Source organism: Haliaeetus albicilla, chromosome 9 (genome assembly GCF_947461875.1).
Source record: "Haliaeetus albicilla chromosome 9, bHalAlb1.1, whole genome shotgun sequence".
Taxonomy (NCBI): Eukaryota; Metazoa; Chordata; class Aves; order Accipitriformes; family Accipitridae; genus Haliaeetus; species Haliaeetus albicilla.
Window position 1 is genome coordinate 29,824,828 of NC_091491.1, and position 21,082 is coordinate 29,845,909.

The 21,082-nt window shown below is 35.8% G+C and overlaps 1 protein-coding gene across 4 annotated transcripts in view; it reads right to left on the reverse strand.

Annotated features, from left to right (window-relative positions):
* Positions 1–871: 871 nt before the first annotated feature.
* OPA1 (OPA1 mitochondrial dynamin like GTPase) overlaps positions 872–21,082 on the reverse strand; it is a 59,960-nt gene continuing 39,749 nt past the window's right edge. For all 4 annotated transcript variants that reach the window (XM_069792383.1, XM_069792381.1, XM_069792382.1 and 1 more), the window contains 2 exons: positions 3,490–3,567; positions 872–2,939 (listed from right to left, as the gene is read on the reverse strand). In XM_069792383.1, coding sequence (XP_069648484.1) covers positions 3,503–3,567 — 65 coding nt within the window. In that variant the 3' untranslated portion in view covers positions 872–2,939; positions 3,490–3,502. The remainder of the gene's footprint in view (positions 2,940–3,489; positions 3,568–21,082) is intronic.

A 21,082-nucleotide genomic window follows, 5' to 3' on the forward strand; every position in this document is an offset into this window, starting at 1 on the left:
TTGCTCCTTAAAATAAATTGCTTTATGCAGAATCTGAAGGTAGTATATGTAATACAGAAAAATACTCTGAACTTGTGCAAAACTGTTTGGAATAACATACTTTTCAGTATCACATTAATTTTAGAGACAGTTCAAACGACTGTTTACTATCTAAAAATTGTAATAGTCGGCACATCCTTCTTATGCTGCTTAACATAACTACAGCTAACTATCTAGTAAGATACTCCTTACAAGGAGCACTTCTGAAGAGGCCAACTAATAGCACTTATTAAGCCTATTTTTACTTCTGTTAAGTGATGCTAACTTAGTAGTGAGATAAGCATAACTTGCCGTCTAAACTTAACATAAAAGTCTATAAAAACAGCATAAAACTACCTGTTATGTATTTGTTAAGACCATTTTTGGTTAGTTTAATCATGAAATCAAGTTAATGTAGAGTTATAATTCTTCACTGATCCTAACATGCCCATGTCTGCATTTAAGCTTTGTGGAGCAAATGTGCAGCACCTTCAATACCACAGTTTTACAGTGAATATTTTTTTTTCAATTGATTTTGTAAGATTTTTCTTCATCTAAAAGAAAAAATAAGGAAAAAGGATATATTCTCGAATTCATGGGTTGGTAAGCTGACTACTCTATAATTCTCAAATCCATTGTCCCAGTAAGCATGTTTATTTTAAATGCACCTGAAACTAACACTCCATAACCAGGCTTCATTTATACTTTGAATATCAGTTCATTATCTAAACTTGCAGAGAGATAAACTCTCAACATAATGATTTTTCATAAGACATCTTTGTCTAAATGTATTATGCAAACAGTAAGGTAATAATTAATTTATATAGTAAAAGATAACACTTGGTACAGTGACTTGGTGCTGACACAGCACTTCTGAATCAGACATTTTAATATCATTAACAGTATACTTTTTCACAATTTAAACAAATGAGAAAAAGAAGGCCAAAGTGACTTCTGAATTAGGTGCAATAGCACTGCCTTCAAAACCCACATTTTATTATTCCTTCAGTTACATTTTTATTCAATAAATACCTAGTTTTCATGGAATACAACATGCTAAGTCTTAGATGAGCAGCACAGAGAAGTTAGAACTAAAACTATAGGAACATCACACTGAAAGAGATGAACACTGGGCCACTGGATGCGACATTTGGCAACATTTACATTACGCAGAAGTTTCAAACAGTGATCTCTAGGTAAATGCAAAAATGTTGGTTTATGTTGGGTTTTTTTTGGGGGGGTGTTTGGTTTTTTACAAAGAGGAATTTAACAGAAATATAGACATATTTCACTTGCTATACAACCTAAGGACTCTGCCTTCAGAATTGTGCAAGCTTACATTTCTGAAGTTATCTTCAGAGAATGATGATGATGATATAAGCCATTTTTTCATTTTTCCATTCTCAAACACTCATTTTCAGGAAGTAATTTTAAAGAGAAAATCCCAAAACATTCAGTTAGATCACCTTGAAATATTTAACCTCTCAACACCGTTTTATGAATAACTCCACTTTTTGTCCACTTGACTAAATATTTTTTCTGAACATTTGGGGAACATCTTACCAAATTTTGTATTGTTTCCTCTGAGAGCAAACAGAAACAGTGTCTGTTGGAAAATGTTCAGATTCCTCTCTTAATTGCCACGCATCAAAATCAATAGCCTTTTCAAAATGGAAGAATAAATTTTTCAAAGTACATAATCAGAAAACTGCAAAACAAACTGTTTCAGGCCTAACACATCTTCTTCCACAGAAATATTCAGAAGTGTATCCAGATCATTTGTGGCAAAGTGTGGGCAGAAAAATATGGTGGTGATTAATCACCAGGCACCTATGATACAGAGCCTATATCATGCTTAAATTTGTCAGAAGTGACATTTCTATGGCAAAACTGAAAGGCAGTAAAAGAAAGACTACTTACTATTTTTACTATACTGAATGATAGAAATCAAGCGGGTGTGGAAGGACCTTGTGCATAACACTTATAAAAGCAATTTTGGTCTTACAGTAGCTGTTAGAAAAATGAAATTAATTAAGTTTTTCCTTTTTTAGTTAAGGAGGGTGGACAAGTTGGAATTGTACAGAGTATCTTTCTACATTTCACGCATACTCAATCAGGTTACTTTGTACCTATGGTGAAGGGAGGAGCTAACAAGGAAATCAGAGTCTGTGCAATCCCAGAAATGAAATGTTATCGGCTATGATTCAATAGTAACAACATATATTAGGAAAGAATGGGTAAAAGGAGCAGCTGTTGACATTATTTCCTGAGCCAAACCTTTTAAGGTGTCAGTGAACAGCGGTCTGTACTTTCACTTGAAAGCACTACAAGAATTGCTTGGATGATGTCTCTCAAGAGTTTAAGAGTTTAACAAAATCCACAACTTCCTCTCAAGAGCTCAATAGCATGCATTTAAATCTGTACCACAGTGATCAGAGAATGCTTCAACACAGAGCATAACAAATATAGATGGCATTACTTAGAAGGGCATTTTAATGTACATACAAATACTAAAACTTTATGTCAAACTCCCAGGATCATTTGCAGGCAAGAGAATGATAACAGATAAAATAATTTCATGAATCTGATCCAGCTCTACCATACAAGACAGATGACAAAAATAAGAGCTTTTTTCCTGAAAGGAAAAAAAAGCCACCTTAAATGTACAACTTCAGCAAGCTCCCAAGCTATCTCATTGACACACAAGTCAGATTCTTCTGTCACGTCCATGTCGCTTCAAAAATTAAAAGAGCAGGTGGATTTTAACTGAACTTCTCAATCCCATGAGACATTATTTTCTTTCTCCAACATTTCAGGATGCTCCCCAAAAGATAAGAAAGAGAATGGGACACAAAAGCCATTTCTATTCAGTCTTCTTTGTGCAATGTATCCTGGAAAAGGCTGCATTCTTGTATAAGTTGCTGTTGAAACAAAAAGGAGATTATTTTAAAATGTGTGCATATATATGACAGCACTTAGGCTTATGTTTTTGAGAATTAATATAGAAGAAATAAATTTGAAAATTACCTGCATGCAAATATTTTTGCTAACAATACACAGTGCCTTTAAGGAAAAAAAAAAACCAACAAAAAACAAACCAAAGTGCTTTTATAGACAAGAAAAGTGTTCTCTTGATTTCGATTCCAGTTAGTTATGCCTTCTTTCTCTTAACACAGATAAAAATAATGAACGAAGAGTAATCAGATAGCCTACAGTGTTTCACAATATCTGAATAACTAGCCAGTAATTGTATTTCTACTAAGTTTCATATCTGCTTGTGGCATAAAAGCTGAAACTATAGTTCTGCAGATTAGAAGCAAGAAGCAGCAGTAGCCAGGTACTGGAATAAAACAAAAAGGAATTTTCACAAAGTCTGTATGAAAACATGTGCATCTAAAATAGATGGATAATAATTTTGTACTGAACAATGAGAAAATCGTAGCAATCTTTTTATTATCTAAACATGATTACCTGCTTGAACAGTCTACTTTTCCTGATGGAGGGCTTCTATGAAGGCTTCAAGTTTTTCCTGGATTTCCCGAACTTTTTCTGGAGGAATTGAGAACATCAGCGTTCAAATACCTACTACTTAATTGAGGACATGCCCAGAAAGGAAAAAAAAACAACCCAAACCAAAAAAACAAACCTGCAAACATGAACAAAAACTAATGCTGTCATCAATATTACCCTATGCATTTATTTTCTTAATTACTAAGATTTAGAACACTTTTCTACATCAGATGAAACCCTGTCCCATTTGAAGAACTTCTACAAACATATTTTATGATTATTATGCTAATTTAATAATTCAAAAATTTATCAAAGCAATCCAATACTAGAAATGTTGTATTTCAAAAACCTGAAATTTCCATTAGATCATGCACAGCAGAACTACTGTACACCTGTTATATATAGGGAGTTGTTATCTTTTAAATAATTCCCACTAATCCCTTTCTCTTTTAACCAAATATCCTCATTCTCCACAGCAAGTGTCACAAACACTACTAATCATTCTAAAAAGAGTTGAAAGCTAGTGCCCTTTCAGCAGGGAGAATTTCAGGGAACCAAATGTCACTATTCAAGACACCTATTCAAAAGGGCATGCACAATGTTAAGAATGTTTAAAACTTGCACTTTATTTCCTTGCATTTCAATAGTAACCAGATGGATGTGGGCAGAATCTTATTTTATATAAATACTAAAGCTGGGAGTTTATTTCTCTACAAAAACACGACTTGAATACAACTACAAATAGTTACTGAAAATGAAAAGGCAACATTGATTGGAAAAAAATTCAGGGGTTTAAGCATTTTTCCACTCTTTTCTCAATTCCATACAACACTTGTCATGGTATAACTTATTTGATTTATTCAATTGCTTATGAAGCAAGACTTCTTAGAACATAGCTGGAATCCAAAGCCTGCAAGATTTCCTGCCTTTCTCTCACCACTTCCTCATTTGAAGCTCCTTCTGTGTATGATTATAGCCACAAGAAACACACACTTCAGAATATGAAGGAACAGGGGACAGCAGTAGGACAGACAAAAATAAGTTAGATGAGCATAAACATGGACAAAAATTTCTTTTTTCAAGCTAAAAATACTATTGGATTAAAGCTGTATGTTCCCTTGTATGACATATAAGGTTTGACTTTTTTTTTTTTTTACATTTTTTATTAATGTTTTCTTCTCTTTAGCAATACCATGTTATAAACTTGCTTTGCTGAGCTGAAATAGCAGCAAACCAGGAAGAAAAATAAAACAATCAGCCTTAAATGGGATACATAAGCATGAGTGGAGAAAAAAACCCCAAATAACCTCCAAAGAGAATGCTCTAAGAAAGTACCTAAGGGAACTAAAAGTTTCATTCAGTAACAAAGTGACAATCCCACTGACAGTTATGAAATCCATTTTAGAGTAACTCTAATAAAAATGATAATAACAATAATAAAATCTCAACAAACCCCTGTAGTCCTGTTCTAAGAGAAGCAGAGAATTTTAGTTAGTATTTGAAATAAAATATGGAAAACATCCTGCATGAGGATGAAGAACTCTCAAACTTACATCTTTATCATGCAATTCTTAGGTGACGAAGGGCAAGCCACTTATATTTTCAACACTTCAGTGCCCCCTTCCCCAATGGTGCTTATCTACAAACACTATACTATACTGTAAGTACAGTGAGGCTGAATCACACTCTGGGTCCTAAAGAGAACACCAAAGAACTTTCTTGAATTTCAGCTGATTTTGTTTTTTTAAAGTACATGGATATTAAATTAAGATTACAGTCAGTGTGAGGGCAAAAGCTGTATCTTGGAAGTTAAGAAACAGCAGTACCTGATTTTTACAAGCAAAAAAACCCCAACCCTCAATTCAGTTCAGCAGAGAATCTTTCAGAGCTGCCAATGAAAAAATAGGTAGTGCCATGATCACTTCTCCTTACTAAGCACATTCAAAGCGTTTTCATTACTATCTTTTTAAATAAAAAAAGAATATGTATTGTTTGCATGTCAGTATATAAACCTCTTTGTGTAATGAAAACATTAATTCTATGGCATTTATTTAGGCAACTACTTAGCTCGGCTTCCAATACTGATGCTCTGTGTATGTTTACAAAATTAGCCTTTGAAATAATGTCCTATTATCTTGGACAGAGTTGACATACTTTTGGAAATTATTAATCCTGGACCTCACTCTCCAAATTGAGCAGCAGTTGCCAGTGATAACTGGAGATTAGATCTCACGACCCAGAAGATCTCTTCATGTCGTGCTTTCAATAGCTTTATTTTTGATATGGATTTTTTTTTTAATTGCTACATGCTTTCCCTAAGTATGTTCTGTATATTGATCAAGCCATTAGACTCAGTGAAAGCAGGCAGATTTAGCTGTATTAAATGCAAATACTTTCCCTCCTCAACCTCTTGCTAATGAAATATTCCAGTCCTGAAAATTAATCGCATCAGCAAAAATCTATAATTATTATTTCATTCTTAAAAAAAGGTTTGTGCCAACAAAAATCGATTTTAATTCTCTGATTAGGGCATATTAAAATAACAGGATAGCAAATATGTATTCCACCAGAATATACTGAATCAGCTGTGTTTGCTCAGAGAACAGACATACTAAAATTGACTCCATATTATGAGCACTTTATTAGTTTTTATACTTAGACTGAATTGAAATGATTGCTTAACTGTAATAATTATGAGGTCTTGATGTAATTTAATATTTTGAAAAAACATGCTGCCTATTCTTAAAAAAGAACAGTTACAATGACTGCCAAATAGCTGCAATTATTCATGCTATGCCCTGTATTCTTAGCAATAGTAAAGCCTTTTGCAGCAGCAGACCCCAGCCAACTTATAACATTTTCCCACAAGTCCATTCTGTAGCATAGAGAAGCAGTCTGCTAATTGGTTTACTTTTTGAATAGGCTAATGGCAGAGTTACGTATTTACACAACACTAATCTTAATAAACCAGTAAATATCAATGCTCAGGCAGAACTCTTCTAATGAGTGCAAGTGCAGGGTCTGCAATTCTGGGATAACTGCCCATAGTTTCAACAGCACCATGTGACATTGCATTTGGAACAACAATTAATTGTTACAATTCAAGAGTCAGATGTTACCCATCTTTATTTGGGGAAGTTCTCTCCTCTGTGACATGCACAAGCTGTGTACCCACATTTGCAGGGTTTTGATTGACACCTAGATCAAAATACAAGTGACTTACACTTGTAAATTATAGTACATTTTGTTTTGAGGAACATTTATTAATGTGCCAAACCCAGAACATCATTTGAGTTTCAGGTAAGAATACTTAATATATAAGTAAATTAAGGGATAGACAAAGATGACCTGTTGCTCTTTCTAGGTTTTGTGATACTGTGTTTTAAAATGTACAAGTAAGCCACAGATTAAAAGCATTCAGCTTGCTAGCAAATTATTTTTCTAACAGGCTGAACTACCCCAGCACTGTTATACAATGCTCCAATATCACAGAAGGCTGTTGAAATACTATACTCTTATTATACGGTACTGCAGAATTTTAAATATATACTATTGCTTAAACTGGATTCTAGAAAGACAGCATGGTCTTTGGAAGTTTAATGCAGACCTGAAGTTACAAATGCATAGTTCTTCCAGCATCAGCTAAATAGTGATGAAAAATCAAATGAAATCAGTGAAGACTTACTGTAACTAAACCCTTGTTTCCATCTTTAGAATAGTAAAATTCACAGGCCTAGGGGCAATGAATGGCTATTCTACTTCCCATTTACCCTGTGTTTACCTAAAAGATAAGCTGGTTCATACATCAACTCATTATGCCTCTTGATCTGGTCATGAATATTCCCATAATCCTCCCTCCATATCCCATAAAATTTCACTGACAGAATGAGGAAATTCTTTATTCAGACGTCTTGAGATGCTCATTCATGCTCAGTCTCTCCTTATCTGCATATGAAATGATATTGCTACCTACTCATTTTCTTTTCATTAATCCTGTGATCCTAAATCTAAAAGGCTCAAAACCAGACTAATTGATCAGTAATGAGCATTTGGATACATTTCGAACACAGAAAGATGCAGCCACAGATAAAGTTTGGTTTTACAAATATCATAAGCTGGGCAGAAGGGAAACCCCTGAAATATTCAGTCTTACAAGGAGTGCTTTGCTTGCTGATTGCTGCCTCAGGTAGCTGAGCTGACCTACTAATTAACAGTGCAGAAGCTGGGGAATCACTGCTAAAATGAAATAGCTAAAGTTATCAAACAAATCTCCTGACGTAAGGGCAAATAATCTCAAAATAATATTAAACACAAATTACAAAAGCAAAGTACATTACTGATTTATTTCAACCATGCTCTAAGTAGCAAGAAAAAGTTTTCTAGGTATTTTCCAACTGCATTAATTGGCTTAATAAAAGATGTGTCCTCTGCCCACAAAACCTGTCTTGCTTATGCTTCTGAAGATAAATGAATTTTGAGACATTCAAATCATACATACTTACCTATAAAAACCCCAATGGTTTTAGCACAGAATTTTAAAGATGTTAATGTCTGTCTGTGCCACAACAGGGAGAAAACTGCATTAATGTTTTAGACAAATCAGAAAGCTTTCCCTTCACCTGTTTACGAGTTTGCCCATATGACATCAAATTTCAGTTGAAGCATCAAGAAAAATTGTAAAAATCTTTCTGGACACAGATCCATCTTTATTTTGAACTTTGATGAAACTTATAGCATGAAACAACCATGATAAAAATGTGTTAATACCTCATTATAAATCCTCCTGTTCTACATTAAAGTGATTTCTACCTCCAACTAATGTTTACATGGCTTTGATACTTGAAAGCTCAGGGTTGTTACACCTTTTGCTCTGGATTGTGCTTAGACTTTAGTCCTCTCTTTTTTTTTTTTTTTCTTCCTTCCTTTCTTAATCCTTTCTTTGCCTATAAACATTCTCACTGCTTGCTGTGCTACTTCTATGTTCTGGTTAATTAACCATAGAGGCAGAAATGTTGAATTTACTGCTGCAAATGCATCATCTTTCCTCTAGTAAAAAGGAAAGCCCAGTCTGTAGTCAGATTTCATCAGAATGCCCAGAAGCACACCATTAAAAACTGGAAATGTTGATCCACAGTTTCCTACTGAAAGTAAAATTTAAGCTTCGGGCTACCTAAGACACAAACCCCATAGCTTTATATGACCCCCAGTGAACAGTCAGGTGGAGAAGGGGGGTGGGGGGGGATCACCTCTTTGGAGTTCAGCCTTTTGTACCACATTCCTGGATTTTCTAAGGGCCATGGAAAAGCTTTACTTCTTGTTGAAATAATATGAGGCAGCACGCTCACAGCCACTCCAAATAATGCCCCAGAAAGCAGACTTTCCACCCACAGTTACAAGACCTGCATCAACATGCTTTCTCATGTCTCACACAACCACAGCCTAACAGCTACTATAATTTACTGATCATTGCAAGGTCATGTCCTGCTGAATTTTAGAAAATCCTTTGAAACTACCCATCACATTTTTTGCCAGTTTCCCCTTGTTCACATACCATATTTTCTTCCGGACGAGGCCAAGAGGAAAGCTAAAGTTTTTTCTTTTTTTTGGGCGGGGGGGGGAGAAGGCAAAACCACCCAGGCTGCCCTTAAGGAGAGAGAATATCATTTATCAGCTGCAAAGACAGATTTATAAGTAGAGGGCCCCCTCTGTTCCTTTAAGGTTGCAAAACAGATGGGAAGTGAATGGACAGTCAAAGGGTCAAGAAAACACATGGGAGGTGCTGCATGTATGTTCCCAGCATAAGAAAGAGGTCAAGATTGTAACTGCATGGCTGGGTGCTGGAAAGGCCTTTCTTTAAGCTGCTACAAAGACAAACGCTTTTCCTCATCCTGCTGTCAAACTGCTATAAATATTGGTTTGTCAAGAGTTTCAGCAGCTAAAAGTTTTTTAAAAAAGGCTGAGCAGGGGGATGAATCATGTGAATGATTCTTAAACAATTAGCTCATTAGTGTAATAAAAGCGCTGCAGAACCCTAAAAAGTTTAAATGGAATTTATAATAGTTCATGTAGTAAATCCATGAATCATTAAAAATATACAGCCTTTAAAATGCAAGTTTGCAGAAAATAGCTTGCATACTCTTTAGTTACTAGTAGTTAGACTGAACGAAGATGCTAACTGATGCTACATCGTAGTAGCTTTTCTTTATTTTTTAGAAAATGTTTCGTATATGTAGCGCAATCTATAATGAGATTTGAATTTGCAGCCAGTTTAATTTCATTCTTTCTATAAATTTTGACTTCAAAGCATACTCACTGGAATGGGATAATTATGATAACAAAAATGTTGTAAATACATTTATAAGTCAGGCTTCCCCGCTCAGATATTTAAAGCTAGACATCCACTATTACATTCACCAGAGTTACTGACAACTTTTCTACTTGCCTTAAATCCCTTTGCCATCTTGAGATAAAAGGTATTTTAATCTGAGCAACCTCCAGAATATCTGTACTCCAGTTATCAGTTTCAGAAAGACAATGAGAAGGACAGTGACACACTCTAACCATCCAAGTGCATCAGGTGAGATGCTTTCATTATTAAATAGAGAAGATAGTATTTCAGCGTCCTCCAGGAATATTTATTTTAAACCTTAGAACAAGACAAGGCACTAAACATACTATTTTAATTTCACTATTAAAACATCCAAGGGTAAGTCAACATATCAATTTCATGGATATGAGTTCATCAACAATTGCCTGCTGGTGACCTGCTTGAAAAGCCAGGAGAAAACGTCAAGGAGCCTGTTTCCTACAGAGACACATATATAGTGTACATTTTTTCTTTTCCCTGTTGTAGGTAAATCTACCTCTAAAACATGAAAATATCACCTCCAGATTGTATATTTAGCCTGCTGTAGAAACATAATAAAATCTTAGTCTTAAGAAGTCATTTTAGACAGGAAAAAAAAATACAAATCAGAGCTGTCATCACTGAAGTCACTTTTGTTGCAAGTAATTATTAATCCCTGCATATCATAGCTGAGCAAAGCTATCAGCTGCCTGTACAAAACAGTATCACCTTTATTTCAGACTTAAGATAACCAGGCAGTAGTAGATGAGAGCTTGTCTGAAAACACTTCAGCTATTTTTACAAGGTATTGAGCATCGGAACGTTATTTTAGCATTACTAACAATGCTTTTTAGCACCAGAAACAGGAATTGTGCATTGCGCTGATGAAATTGTAGCTTACTAAACAATCAATGTCTTGATCTGTAGCTGCTTCAGATTCACAAGCAAGACCTCTGCAGCTTAATGAATTGGCTTCGGCAACTCATTTCCCCCTCCTCAGTTAAATAGAACAGAAACTGACTGTATTTCTTGGAGCTGTCCCTAGGGCTCCTCAGGCTGGCAAGCACGAAATCTTCCTGTCTCTGACAGAGCATATGAGAACTGAGGTATGGGGCTGAAGCAAAACTGACAACTACGTAGACTACTGACTTTATACAAGATATGTTTCTATGGGCTATTACACATCAGTCTCGCCGGTCTACAGAAAAGAAACTAAGTATTACCAAATCGTGATGTGAAGTCACAACCTGTATACGTTTCTATATTGTCATTAAGGTTAGCTTAATGTACAAATTACTATTAACCTGTATTAAGCTGCAAGTTTATGAGAGTCACAGTGTCTGCAATAGCAAGGTAGGAGAGGGCACCTCTCAGTCCTCTGTCTCTATCTTAGATTTTTAATTAAAACTGTTCTAATAACTCAATCTTTCAACAGAATTTAGCTGTCCTGCTTACTGGACAGCTAGAAGGAGCTTAGTAGCAAATGACAAGGCAACCTCATAAAACAGACTGACATCTTGAATCAGACTTATGGACACAGAAAGATTTAATTTAAAAAATCAAAACTGTTAAGCTAGAATGAATCAGAACATGATGAAGCTCATTATTTTAGGTGGAAATAGTGAAAAGTATAGAGGCAAACCAGAAATATTACCCAATGATTCATCCAGTGATGTAAAAAAAAAAGTTAACTTTTTCTTATGCAGAAAGGACATATACAGCTATAAAGGTCAATTACTTATGTAAGGTCTACTGTAACCTTAAGGCTATAAAACTGTAAAGAGACTTTAACATAAGAAATAACTGGTATATGTTGGTTTTCGACCCAAAATAAAGCATACTCAGCAGTTAGCTAGATAATAAAATAATGTGCTGTCAGGACTATTTAGGTGAAAGACTCTCTAAAATATGATGTCAGAAAATGAAATGGTGATGAGAAAGTTTTAGATCATAATAAGTTTCTGGCTATCAAAAATGAAGTTTAAGTCATCATGCTCTGAAGAAAAACAGGTTGTTCTATTATTTTTTTCTTAGTTTGTTATCATTCACTAGCTGAAAAGATTTCCTTCCCTTTTGTTTTTATATAGACTTCCAAATTAGAAGCAAAGTGGAGTTCGCTACAACATTAACAATGTGCAATATACACGACACTGACTTCTCCAGCTTTTGGAAATGTGAATATTACACACCACAGTTCTATACTAGTTCAAAACAAATACATACATTGGTCAGTTTAAAAGTTTGCATTTATACAAATAGTAACCTCTCCATGATAAGTACTTATTTAAATTTTGATTAATAGGTACCCTCATAAGCAACCAGTACTAAAAAGAAAATAGCATCCATTTAGATGTTTTGATCCTTGCATCATTAAGGAAATTTTAGGAAAAGAGTAAACTTGGCAGACAACATCAGAATGACCCTCGAGTACAAGAGGCATAGGTCTAGGGTAAGATTAACAGGCATTAAATATGTCATTACTCATGTAGCAGTTTATCATTGTTTTTCAATGTCAACCTTAAGTGATAGGCTTCTCTTAGTCAGTGACAAATGTGCTGAACTTTGTAAGGATCCATTTTAGAACCTGGACATCAGTGCCTAACTCTTCATCAATAACTTTAAGAAATCACAGCAGACAGACTTTGGTCATCTGGGATTCTTAAGCTAAGTAAACCATCACTCCATCACAGGAGGTTTACAGGTGATGTATGTTCTCCCTTGAGGATTACTTCCCTCTCTGAAAAGATGAAGCTTTTTAAGGCACATTCTGCCATGACACAAAGCAGGAACTACCTTATCTGCACTTTGACACAGACCATCCTACACATTCTTCTGGTTTTAATTCATTAGTTTTATGCAGCTGCCCCAAAACTCAGAGAGGGGAAAAAACCACCCCAAACCCCTCCCTATAAACATTCAACCAGTGTCTTTCATGTCAAAGCACACTTGCTTGGGTTAATTTCATAAATTATCTACATGGAATTAAAAATATGGCAATCATGCAAAAATCATTAATTTGCATTCTAAGAAAGTACCAGAAAGTTAGTAAATCTACTAAAAATAATGGGATGCATTGCTGTTGACTTGCTCATGTTCAAAGGGAGGGGAAATTGAAGACACAGCCGCACAGACTGATTCCAAGCACATTGGCCACTGACTTCCTGCACCAGGACCTCTACAGAGCTCAAAGGGAGCACAGGAGTCATACTGCCACGAGCACACCGGTGACACCAGCACAAGCTTGAACTCATTAGACACAGACAGCCCACATGAGCACTTTATTTGGCTGATTGAGGTTTGGGCTGAAATGAATGTGCTCTAAATGACAACCAGCCTCTGATAAGATGCAGGCCATATTAATGTCCTGGGGGAAGCTGCTGGCAGGGGACTGTGAAGAGAGCAGCTACCCTGGCACATGCTTAGCAGAAGTCGGAGATCTGTTCGGTGATTCTCAGGGGGAAACGGCTGCTCTGCTTCTGTCTGGTTAGAAGGCCACAACATTTCCTGGTGTAACATTCTGCCAACTCAGGATCAGACTAGCTCCTCACTGCTATGACCGACTGAAAGGCACAAAGCAAGACTACTGTCACTTCTGTGAATTGTCTCACAACTATGAAGTGACTATATTTTTACTTAGGTAGCTTCTAAAACTCCAATATTTAAGCATCATGGAAGAAATGAGAGCACAAAATAACAGTAATTCTGCAGATTCTAATAAAATTACGCCTCCATTTGCATTTCCTAGGATGCTTTCCTCTTTCCCATGTCTGTCTCTGAGCAGCAGGGCCGACATCTGGGCTCTACATTCAAATACCTTCAAAATTATATCTTTTTTTCTTTATCTTGTAAACACTGAAAACCATGCTGGTTCTGAACAAGCACCTTAAGGATTGATTTAAGGACTACGAACCACTGCCTTTTGAGCTGTTTTGTCTGCCTCTGGTTTCTACGGGAAAATTACCTAAGATCTGTTTATTTGAGAGATCTTTCCCACTACAACTGAGCTTTATCCCCTATGAAATGTTGTGACCTTTTAAAAGAGTTGAAGCTCATAATAGAAGAAAAAATGGAACCAAAGGCTTCAGAAAGCCAAGTCAAAGCATGATTTTAAGGAGCACATGTAATCAGCAATGTCATGAAGGACAGAGGTCAAACCAAAATAGTGTTGACAGTCACCTCAAGGGACTGAAATTTAATTAGGCTACAGTAATGACCACAATATAGGATTAGTTTCACACAACATTTTTATTCTGCTGCTAACAGCAATGAAAGAAAAAAAAAAAGTAACCACAGAGCAAGTCATTATCTGCAAAGTACTGCTCACAGATTTTATCCCCAACTTTGCATAAATGGGTAACAAAAAAGGAGACTTGCTTGGATTTAAATCAGTTTGTTACATACAACAGACATGACAGAGTCCACTCAGCTTAGCCAAATACACATCACAGGAATTCCAGATCCTGAGTCAGCAACTTGCATATGGAAGTACCAGCCTTAGCTAACATTAGCTTTCCAACTCCATTAAAACTGCAAGTTTATTATACGCATATATGATATTAAATAATTAATGCTCAAAGTTTGCAAAAGGTTTATATTCAACACTAATGGATTCAACAGAAGAGAAAAAGTTAAGAATTTAATGCAGTGACTTTAAAGCAATGACTTTAGATACAAAACTTGAAAATATTTTACTGTAATACTGGTTTATTTAGTTTTTCTATGTTTTAGTCTTTAGAAGAAAATAATTAAGTTCTGCAAACTGTTATATTTCATACCTTACAAATGTATGACAGAATTTAAACAAATGGCCCTAAGCTATCTTTTCTTCATGTGACGGTTCACTCCTCAAAAGTTTCAAAAAGCTTTTGTGCAGAATGAAGCCTCAGCTAGCCCATGACACCTGTACAGGTGTCAATATCACTGACAAACGAACTTGGAGGCTGACCCCTTCACATTCATACCTAGTAATTTCAGGATCAAGTTTCCACAGGCATTCCACAAGTCCCTTCCCACCTCCTGCCAATGGCTCTCCCTGTGTAAATGCACATGGTTTTACTTATAATTTGGTGAAGCTCTGGGTTTTCTTCTCCTTTCTTAACTTGTGAGGGAACAGGATGAATAGTATGCTGACCTAGGAAAGATGCTTTGCTTGTACTACCCTTGTATGTGTTTATCCTGTGCACATAAAAGATGCCTTTGCAACATTCATAGTTTAGCTGTTTAAAAGAAATAAAGGAGAAGAAATAAGTGAAGACAGAGCATATGTATTTCTTTGGAGCCTGTGAAATTTCATCCTAGTGAGGTCAATGGCAAAGCTCCTGCTGACTGCCTGAAGCTAGGATTCACAATAAGTATTCAATGTACATGTGCACCACCTAGCATGTTTTAAATGCTACTGCAATATGGATATATGTAGCTTAGGTTTAGGATAAGACACTGGAGGATCCCATTTCCTTTCCAAAATGATTAAAGCATTCAGTTCATAATAGTTTTTCAGTAACAAAGCTTACCAAACTAATACTTTCCATACAGTTGCTAATGAGAAATGTGTAACTGAGATAAAGTGACCACCCCGTACAATCTTCATAAATTATATGTCCTACAAGCAAACAAAAAAACCCAGAGTAGAAAACAAGAGGGACAAGGCTAGGCAAGTGCTTCTTCCTCCCAGAAGAAAAAAACCTAACATCCAAGAAACCAATACCAACTGCCTAAGCCATACACATGCATCAAAGAAGTGAGAAAAAGTAACCAGAGGCTCGGCACCAGCTCTGCTACATGCTCATCCTCCCCACTCCTCCTATAAAGGCCATTCATTGCCATCTTGTGTTGGAAAGTTGTATGGCAACTTAATTACTGTACAAAGTTCACAATATTGAGGAAGTTTGCTTTGGCCCTTTATATAAAAAAAGACCAAGTCCAGCAGAGTGGAATTCTGGAAACAATTAGGTAGTTCTGCGAAGCCTTTCACTGGGAGCTCAACATTAAAAAGAATCGCCATGTTAAAAAGTAGCCTACAGAAAGTTAAGATTTATCCACATGCTATCAATTTTGCATAGAACTATAGAGTATTTCTGCTGAAATTACTACTCTGTCATTCGTGTTAAAAATAAAAAAGCAGAAAAGATATTATTTATCTTGAAATCAAATTCTTTCACCTATGTATTAATTTTTTCCAGAAAAAAATAAAGCATTACCCTATAGTGAAAAACATAATTAAAAAGATATAGTTCTAGGGAAGGTGTGACTTCAAAGAATTGTATTTTATAAATAATCAACCCACTTTATCATTGCCATCAAAAATGCCAGCAGTTTTACCATTTCAATAAATTTTGCAGAAAACCCCCAACACTTTAAAATACTTTTAAAATTTAAAATCTTTCAGTAAGTTCAGAGGCAGCCTGCATGAATGTTCAATGTCAGCCACTTCAGAAAAGTTAAACATGAATACAGGAGAAAACAGTATGAGGTAGTAAATACTAGAAAAGATTACTGATAGAATTAAAGGATATATACTGACTGATCGATCTTCTAAGGTATTACAGAAATGAAGACTAATGAATATTTTAAAAAAAGAGAAAGTGGAAAAGCTTTGTGTATAGCTACACACACTTGTGCGTAACACAGCTGTAGGCATTTGGAGGGACTGACTTGCCACCATTAGAGACTAGATTCTCCCTCCAGGCACAAGCAGTGCCTTAAAGCCTGCAATACAAACAGGGCAGTCCTTAAAAGAGGCATTTTTACGAGTAGAAATTCTCCTTTTAAAATATTAATGTTTACCATTGTACTTTTAGCTCCCTCTACCCTATTTTACTTCTTACAGAACCTAGCACATCGTATATTTAAGATACTGATTTAACTAAGCATATAGTAAAATACTAAGTTGTGTGGAATATAAGTTTCAAATAAAAATATTTTGTCCTTCAGCAATAAGTACAATCAAGATGCATGTGCCAACTGGAAAGTAAATGTAATTCTTCTTGTTGCTGATGAGGCTATCCAAGATAGGGTGAAAGATCTGGGTATGTTCTTCAACTGACAGGCAACTTAGGTAAAGAACTTCAATATACACAATGCACCAGAATTGTGAGGGAGTGTCCTGGTTTTGGCTGGGATAGAGTTAATTTTTTTTCTAGTAGCTGGTATAGTGTTATATATTTTGGATTTAGTGTGAAAATATGTTGATAACAGACTGATGTTTTCAGTTGTTGCTAAGCAGTGTTTATACTAAGTCAAGGATTTTTCAGCTTCTCACGCCCAGCCAGAAAGAAGGCTGGAGGGGCACAAGAAGTTGCAAGGGGACACAGCCAGGGCAGCTGACCCAAACTGGCCAAAGGGATATTCCATACCCTGTGATGTCATGTCTAGTATATAAACTGGGGGGACTTGGCCTGGGGGGGGGGATCACTGCTCAGGAACTAACTGGGCATCAGTCAGTGAGTGGTGAGCAATTGCATTGTGCATCATCACTTGTTTTGTATATTCCAATCCTTTTGTTATTATTGTCATTTTATTATTGTTATTATTATCATTATTAGTTACTTTCTTCTGTTCTATTAAACTGTTCTTATCTCAACCCACAAGTTTTACTTTTTTCCTTCTGATTCTCTCTCCCATCCCACTGGGTGGGGGGGAGTGAGGGAGCGGCTGCGTGGTGCTTAGTTACTGGCTGGGGTTAAGCCATGACAGGGAGGTTGTAAACAACTGCATTAAAACAGGTTCCTACCAATGGCTGAATATGCCTGAAGTATCCAGTTAGACATGTAAGAGACAGACAGCAATTTCCTCTTGTTTCTGCATCCTCAGCAAAACAGTAAATATCGCAACTGTACCTACAGTTTAAAAACATGGCAGGGAAAATGACTAGGCTGATGGGCTCTGAACTGGCTGTTACTTCTCATGGAGTCCTAGCAGATAGTCCAGTGCAGCCATCAACTCATTGCTCAGCAGCAGGCAAAACCCAAAATGGACTACAAGGAATTACTGCAAAAAAGATGAGATTAAAATGCAGAAAGCATCATAATGCAACTATATAAATCCATAACGCAGATAGATTTCGAATATTGTATGCAGTTCTGCTCTTTCATCTCAAAAAAGGTTTAGTAGAACTAAAAAAGGGGGAAAGAGTGGCAAGGCTGATTGAAGCTATGAAACAATGTCCATACAAGGAGCAACTACACAGATGAGAATTTTTGAACCCAGGAAAAAGAAGAGCAAGTGCAGGTAGCACAAACATCTATGATGGCATGAGTGGCACAAAAAATGAATAGAGAAAGATTACTGAATGTTTTTCACAGTGCAAGAACTAAGGAGAACCAAATGAAACTGGCAGGTGGCTCAAAAACAAACAAAAGGAAGTAGTTTTTCACACAATGTGTAGTTAAAACTCTGGAACTAATTGCCACAGGATGTTGCAGATGCCAAAGTTTACATGAGTTCAAAAAGCAATTAGAGAAATAAATAGGAGAGAAAAAAAATCCATGAATGGCTATTAATCACAAATGTATTACCTCAGGATTAGGAAATCTTGGAACCACAGATTGTTAGATGCTGAGAGAACATACCAGGCAAGTACTACTGTATGCTTAACTTGTTCTTTTGCTGTTCCCTAAGTACCCATGCCTGCTCATTGCCAGGGACAGGACACTGGGATACACTGACCACGGGCCTCTTTCAATACAGGTATTCTTATGGATTGATTGCATTTTAGACGTCACTTTTTCCAAGTCAGCTATTCATCTTCTGCTCTGCCCCTTTTTGTATCTTACAAAAAGACATTTCTTCCAGATGGTCTCTAGTCCTAGGGCTTCTTTATTTCCATCTTTGTAATTGTTCACTGGTACAAGTATCATGATGATGCTTATGATAAGGAATACATTTACATTACATTTAAAGCCTTTTTTTGAAGAAAAAGGAACCTTTGGTACATTATAAAATATGCAATTTGTTAGAAACCGTTCAAAAGATCTGTTTAAAATCTCTTTAAAATACCTAGAATAAGAGAAGCAAACACTGAGAAGCAGCAAGACTCAGGGCCCAAAGGTCATCAAGGAACATTCATATACAGGGTTAAAATACCATTCAAGGCTGTAGAACACAGATAACAAAACCTGCTCAAATAAATTTTGAGTCTTATATGAGCTCTCATTATGAGACTAGGTCACCCATGTTAGAAATAGTTTGACATTAACCAGTATCCTGAACAAACAATAAAACATTTCTAGTGCTTCAGCATTAAAAGGCTGATGTAACAGAAGTGAGACAGTGTTGCTGTATCATCAGCATCAAGAGGAAGTGTCTCAACCTCAGGTATATAAATAATTTAGATTTGCAAGTACAGTTTCGAATCAGGAAGTGAATCCCAGACTCATATTTACCAATTTAGACTGGAAACTAAAAGACCATTTGTAACCATCAGAGGAATGACATCCTGGAACATGTTTTCAGTATGAATAGTGAGCCCCAACAAGTTAACTGATTTAAAGATGAAGCTCAAGATATGCGAATGAGCTGGGTTATATAAACACAGCTGCCTGAATCAGAGAGAGACTGGACTTCATGATTCAGGAGATCCTTTCCATTCCATTCCTAATTAAAATACAAATACTTTATGAATGGATGTTGTGGGAGTCAGGATTTTTTTTCCTTAAGCAGAGTCCTAATCATCACTAAATGCTGTAAGAAGGAAATTACTTGTATAGCTATCTGAAAGTTCAATGCCCTATGCTATCAAAGTCTGTCTCAGGAGTATAAAAAAAAAACCCGCACCACAGGAAAGCACTCTATTCACTAAGGGAAAGGCAAAGAAATCCCTTTTTCCTGTCATTTGCCCATAAAAATTATAACCACTTAGCAATAAAAGCATGCAGAAAGTAGAGAGAACATCGTTGATTTGACTACACAACTAAGCAGTGGTAGTACCCATAGGTACAATAAAACAGAACTTGTCATCATACATCGTTTTGTACCAACAATTATTTCCTTAGAATAATGTGTCTGGGATCTGTGACCTCCTGAATCTGAAGAAATACAGTGCAGTGACAGTGTTTTCGCTACATAGTAATTTATGAAATGCATACTACAAACTTGAAGCATATATCCTAATACACAGATACCTAGGATTATAAACACACAGACGGCTGCTCTTACAGCTTTAGACTTAGTTTACAAAGTAACAACCCCAGCTGTCACTGCTGTGAAATGGGAGGTTATTCCTGATGCTGGTGAGAAGCAAAATTGACAATGCAAAAATTCCAAGTTGATTTCAGTGCAAAATAAAGACAGATTATCTCAAACATTATGTATTTGCTAGTGTTCCTTTACTTTGTTTTGAAACATGAAATATTTAAGGATAAACCAAAATCACCAAAGTTTTACACTATACCAGCATTTGCTCAAGGAAAAAATTAACATCTTGCATCAAAGCAAGAAAGCAAGCAGCACTGCTCACTAATAAAAAGAGATAACTTTCTCATTAAATACCTGTGTCCCACTATGCAGGCTACCACTAGTTTTACCTCAACATATATATGGAGAGAGGAAAAAGCCTTATTTTGTAAAACCAATTCCACCTACTCTATAAGAATGGCTACATGAAGGTTGATACAGGGTTTCAAAAGGAACACAGGTTGTTTGCAGAGAATTATGAACCTATCATAAAAATTATATAATCATACCAGCTGTTTCACAGACCAGTCAAAAAAACCAGACAATATGCCCTAGATTCACTAAAACTCCTACTCACAATTCGAAAATACCATAGCGACACTTTCTAAAGGACAACAAATACCATAACTGATTGGGATTTTAAAAACAATACTTCCAATAAGATAACATTTCCAATATAACCAAACCAGCACCACCAAAAATAAATCTTTAGATTTTTTTAGTTTATTTTAAGCAAAATATTTGTTTCGTATGACATTTTGGATGTGAAAAATGGAACACATAATTTGTGCTTAGGAAACTAACAGCAATTGAAGGCTTCTCTGTTCCAGTGAACCCTGGATATCAGAACATTGCTAAATAAAAGAAGAAACACTGATCACAGCATTAATTTATTCTGAATTAAATATCCAAAGTCATATTTTAAGAGAAAATTAGTTTCTACATCAAACACAAAATAAAATTCTAAGAAGAAAGGTCACCTGTGATGTCAACATGCAGATATTTATATATCTACATGAACTTTATTTATCACAAGCT